Source organism: Zeus faber (assembly GCF_960531495.2).
Source record: "Zeus faber genome assembly, chromosome: 22".
In the NCBI taxonomy this organism is placed as follows: domain Eukaryota; kingdom Metazoa; phylum Chordata; class Actinopteri; order Zeiformes; family Zeidae; genus Zeus; species Zeus faber.
In genome coordinates this window covers 3543217-3549216 of record NC_137209.1, presented here as the reverse complement: position 1 = coordinate 3549216, position 6000 = coordinate 3543217, and the positions used below count along the sequence as shown (strand labels likewise).

The window sequence follows — 6000 nt, the reverse complement described above, 5'->3', positions numbered from 1 at the left end:
GAAGTTTCATTAGCAAGGTTTATCTTACTATCTCAGATGTGCTGTCAGGGGATGACATTGATGGTAACTACTCAAACTTGAGATGTACATTGAACAATACCTTTTTGGCCCATGAAATAGACTGATTCATATCGTCTGTATGTACAAAGGCTGTTGTTTGTGTGTGTGTGTAAAGGCTGTATGAAGATGGAGTGCTTCATATTAAGTCTAGTGGAATATATTTGTGTCACATCCAATGTACAGCATATGTCATTATATATCTTGGAGGAGCTAAAACAGCCAATCTAATGTTTTTGAGATCAACTTGGCTGGTGTGTAAGATTAGTTAGCTGACTTTTAGGAAAAACCTGTTTTCATCTATCTCAAAGAAATAAGTAACTTATTCATGGGATTCCTTCAATTGAAATATTGAACAACAGAATATGAAATGAGAAATTTCAAGCATCTTTCTTCATTTTGCGATCACAGTGTTTTGCGGAATCATTTGTAAAAATGCCCCTCTTTTTCAGCACGCAAAAGCAACACTAACTCAACCCCAACATCAAAGTTGATCAGCCAAACGGTATGACATGCCGAATTCCATAGAAGGACAAACTAGATGTCTAAGATACTAGAATGGGTTAAAACACAAAAATGAGGGGAAATAAGGATCACAAAAAGACTAGAAGAATGCAAAATTTATTGCATGATCACATGTAATTGCAGACACATTTAAAACAGGACAAATATTGTGAAATTTCAATATCAATAATATCAAGTTAAAATGTAATACATATATCCCTTTGCTAGCGATCAAATGTTAACCCACACACTGACAGAAGATTTGTACAGGAAGTCAAATTGAAGAATGTTAGGAATTTGGTATGTTGTTATAGCATCCAAAAGGAAATGCTAGCACCAGTTAGCTTGTGTGTCTAAAATATTCCTGATTGATCCTTGTTGATCTGAACCTCACTCATACAAAGTTACTGATAAACCACACCAGTTTATTTCCCCAGATTTTCCCCCAGCTACATTAGGCAGCTCATCACCCGGTTTCCACTGGCAAGAGAAAGCACCTTCTCATATTATGAATTATTGATATTTTCATTTAATCATTAAATATGTAATAATCTGGACTCAATCAACGGGTCAACCACAGCCAGCCAGTCCAAGTCATCGCACCATCAGCTTCATGGCTACAAACAGCCTCCAATTTATAAAGAAAAGGAGGGGGAAAGAGAGGAAAAACGGCTTTTATATAAATTGATTTTTTATAAATTGATTTTAAATTTCTACCAAAGAGCAATCTAATGGGAGATGGCATCGGTTGCCTCCATTACTGCCTCCATTACGGCGCAAACCTCGTGCACCAGTCAGCTCTAAATGGTGCACTACTCGGCTCCTCCTCTTTCTTTACCTCTGAGGAGCAGCCCCAAGTTCTGTATTTGGAGCCGTGGCTTATGTTGTGTAGAAGCTGCGCCTGTCTATTTAGAATGGTTGAGAACCATTAACATATGCATTTGGGTAAGAACAAATGTGTCACATGAGTCTGCGCACAAACTAAGAACATTTCTATGCACATTCTTGAATGAGGCCCACTGTGATTAAATAACCAAGTATATTCACATGATTTGACTTTAAATATACCTCTTGAATTGATTTTGAAACAATTTTCATATACATTCAACTCAACATACAACCATCGATTTGCATCAGACTTTGTGTTAACAATATTTGTAGATGAAAAGACTGTCACAGCATTTGGCACGTGACAGGTAATCCCTGCACAAGCAACAGCGGGGAATTGAATAATTATGTTGATAACATTATAACATTGTGTTGCCTTGACAGAGAGGGACATTCTAGTTTGGTTCCCTGCTGTATGATGTGTTCGTAGACCAACATGGAGAGGTGCTTTGAGAATTCTTAGAGTTTGGCTTGGAGGGATCCAACCTCGGGTTTGTCCCAACAGAACTCCTTCCACCAGGACGGGCGTTCCAACACCTTGTTGCCTCGGAGAATTGTTGCCCAGATGTTACTATACAGCTACACAGGGCGGAAAGGAGGAGAAGACATGATTAGTCGGGTTGAGTTTAGGGAAGATTGCCCTCACAATTTTCTTCTGTATAAACTATCACATTCGTTCGGCTCGGACTGCTTTCATCAAAGTTTATTACCTGGAGAGCAAACAAAACACTTATAGGTGTTAATATGGTTCAGTTCTGGAAGCAGTGACAGCTTAGTTAAGGTTCTGACCGCTGGCAGCAGTGTTTTTGTTGTGTTTTTCTTTTTTCTGTTTAATTTAACCAGGTTTATGTTTAACTTCTGCCTCAGATTATCTTCTTCTGCACTTGGGTCCAGTACACCTCCTCATTAAACCTAGGGGTAAATAACTGAACGGAACAGAAGCGACTGCGACAATGACATTAGATGCGGGGATTACGCTATACGTATTCATGGATTAGTAAAGCATTTAAATAGACTGAATGCTTTGACAGTAAGCAATCATCTGCCTATGTTTTGTCAGGGCAGAATCAGCTGCTAGTCGTCAGATCGTGTAGATTTGGCAGTCTGATCATTTCATCGGGGGCTTGTCATTGACGGTGTCACCCTCCAGGACTTAAGATAGAAAAAATACATAGGGTACAAAAACTTACACCATCAAAACAGTGTACTGATATCAAACAAATGGAAAGACGCAAAAACGGCTGTTTATCGGAATTTTCCAAAAAGTATGAAAGTGAAGCTAAATAGAGTTCATGTGTTTGCAATTCAAATAGTTGATTTGCATTGCAAACACATGACCTTAGTTTACTCTCGGTTTCTTGACATTGCCCACTTTTTGTGTTTCTGTCACAAAGATCACGCTAGATGAAGATTAGATACCAGTCTCTTTGATTGTTATTGTCATTCTTCGGCGACAGCATTAGGGGAGTCACTAGCGGCAGCATTTAGCTATGCCAGAACATGAACAACGTTTAAGAAGCAGAACTTGAAATTAAAGACAGTGAACAGTCAGAATAATTGCCTGTGTGACTCAGACTGTAGCCTCAGGTCCCACGCGCCAGCATGCTTGTTTATGTGGTAACAGCTTAATTCCTTCGGGTCTAGGAAGATTCTGGTGAGTTTAGAATCATGCTGCTGACGAAGGGGGTTCTGAGAATATGAGTATGGGTGACTCTCCACAGTATATTTTAAACAGTTACTTTTAATGGCCTCATTGGATTAGAGTTTACTGGGAGGATGAATTTATTTTTCCTGACTGAACAAAAACAAATACAAAGAACATGAGCTGTACTTAAGGTCCATATCACAAATTAGGGATGGGCAATCATTCAATAATACATTTAAAACAGTTATACCTTTATATATTTAAATTATATTTATATACATATACTGTACATCATATACCAGGTGCAGGCTGTCCTTCTCATTACCCCAAAGCTCCGTTCATAACACACTCATATTGCGCCCACATGCCCACACCCACCTAGGGTGTTGTTAGTCATACATGATGTCGACATTCTTCAAGTGTCTGGCTTGTGTTCAAGTAATTATTAAAAAACAGTGTTTAAAATACAGATTAATAAAATGTTAGAATGAATTTGCTTTTATTTAGAGCTACATGTGGTGACTTTATAGAAAAAAAATAAAAAAAATTACAAACTATTAATTGTTATAAGTTTAGGCGTTAGAATTAAAACCTTAAAGGATAGGCCGTTTTTCAACCCAGGCAACTCACTTATACTTATACTCTGCTGCAGCTTTTTGCTGTGCTTAAACACAGTGCAATCCTTAAGCCTTTTAAAAAAAACTGGTTAAATCTCCTTTTTTAATATAAGTCAGACAGTCACTTTATGTCTTTTTATGTTATAGCTAAAACCTTGCACCACTTGCGGTGCAAGCAGTTTTAAATTAATTGTGATATAAGGTTATTCTAAACATCTTAAAAATGACATAAGTCACTTAAGTAACTATAATGCCAGTTGGGAGGTTGTGCTTTGAATAGATCGGGACCAACCTCCTTATCAGGCCTGGGTTGAAAAATAGCCAACCTATCCTTGAAAAATGCTGCACAGAATACACTGCAGCTACCACAACGGGATAAACGCAACCTGGTCTCTATGGATTAAAATAATCAGCAAGGTTGCATGTCAGGCCACACCCTTAAGCATGATGTCATTGTACCACTTTTTTCCACAGGTAACGGTGGAAAAACTGACTGCTGGGATATGCTTTCAGTGAGAGGAGAAAATACAAGGTCTCTCTGTCAGACTTTACCCCACCAGCTGCTGGGCATTTATACAGGGAAGCCATTCAATTCATGGATCTGCATCACCCTTGACTCAGAGGGAAATTCATAGAAAGTTGATATATACTGGGGAAACACGGTTCACTTACTGAGACGCTGAATAGCGCTGAACAACGCTGATCGATCGTTTTCTTTAAAGCTAACGTCCAGGTGAAGATCATTCCTCCAAATGCCATGTGATGTGACCATTTTGAGAGAGTTTAAACTTTTAAATTGTACTACTTTTACACACACAGTGAGACATTGTTGTGTAGGGGACCTGTACCAACGCATACCACTGAAGAAGTCAGGCTGACGTCACTCCCGTGGACAAGCCGAGGATACGGTTTTACTTGTCTGTGAAAACTTTAGTCTCCGTGTTTGTATGGTTTACGAGAAGCGGGTGGAGGAGGTTCTAAATCATATCGCGGACCTTTATCTGACTAGTGCAATAGATCTAAGTCAGTGTAAGCAGGACTGGACTTAATTTTCTACTATGATAGTCAGTTCTCCGACAGCAACGCAGAGAATGACAGTGATACCGGCGTTATCCCGGACTTGGACAACATTACAAACAGTGGATTTCAACCTCATTGTGATGATGAAACTGAATATTTTCAAGAACCACCAGAGGAGACCGACGATACGCCTGTTGTTGTGACAACGGAAGAAGTTGATGACGTGATGAAGTCCGTTGAGGGTGGTGATGCAGATTATGAACAAGTAGTAATGCACAAGATTCTCAAGTTTACCTGCAAATGCAGCCAGGGGCCAAAAGAAAATGAAAAGAGGCCCCAAACAGGCAAAATGAATGCGGTCTTTACCATAATTTGGTACTAATATTATTAGTATCATATTATAGTAAAGACCACATTCATTTAGCCTTTTTCCTGCAATGCCCAGTGTTTCAGTTGATCCCACTAGATGGTGCACTCCAGACACAATTGTCCTCTGTTGGAGTCTGGTCTGTCTGCTCTACTTCACCTTTGCGGCAAAGGTGAAGTCAAAGGGCAAAGGCTTTGAGCCCTTCTGTAAAAATTAGTGGACAAAAGAAAAGTTGACAGTGTGTTTAATCAGGAGTGGAAACCTAAATATTTTTTCACTGAAGTCCGAACAACGGCTGTATGTCTTATTGCCAAGAAACCGTTGCGGTTTTCAAAAAATACAATATCAGCCGCCACTTTTCCACCAAGCATGCTAACTACGCTAGCAAGCAGTCAACGCAAGAACGGGCGGCTACTGCTCAGAGGTTGGCAGCCAATTTACAGACTCAGTAAAAGATTTTTCAGCGACAAACTACTATTCAAGAGTCAAGTACCAAGGCAAGTTATTTGCTGGCATTCAAATTAGCAAAGGGCAGCAAGCCTTTCTCCGAAGGGGAGTTTTTGAAAGAATGCATGGTAGAGACAACAGGTCTCTTGTGTCCAGAGAGCAAAAACAATTTTGGAAAAATGTGTTTATCACACAGGACAGTGACTTGCCGTGTAGAACTAATTGAGGAAGACATAGCCAGCGAGTTAAACAAAAAAGCTGAGTCATTTAAGTTATATTTGTTAGCACTGGATGAAAGTAACGACCTAAAAGACACTGCTCCGCTCTTAATTTTTATCAGAGGGATTAATGACAATTCTGAGATAACAGTGGAATTTTTGACCATGGAGTCCCTAAAGGGGAAAACACGAGGAGAGGATTTGTATGACAGCGTGTCTGGTGTCATCGAGAGGCTG

The 6000-nt window shown here is 39.5% G+C and overlaps 1 protein-coding gene across 1 annotated transcript in view; it reads right to left on the bottom strand.

The window, feature by feature from the left end:
• Positions 1-1729: 1729 nt before the first annotated feature.
• Positions 1730-6000, bottom strand: part of LOC307247304 (peroxisomal acyl-coenzyme A oxidase 3-like) — a 60505-nt gene continuing 56234 nt past the window's right edge. Inside the window, exon 19 of the mRNA XM_080023438.1 lies at positions 1730-2028. Coding sequence (XP_079879564.1) covers positions 1909-2028 — 120 coding nt within the window. The 3' untranslated portion in view covers positions 1730-1908. The remainder of the gene's footprint in view (positions 2029-6000) is intronic.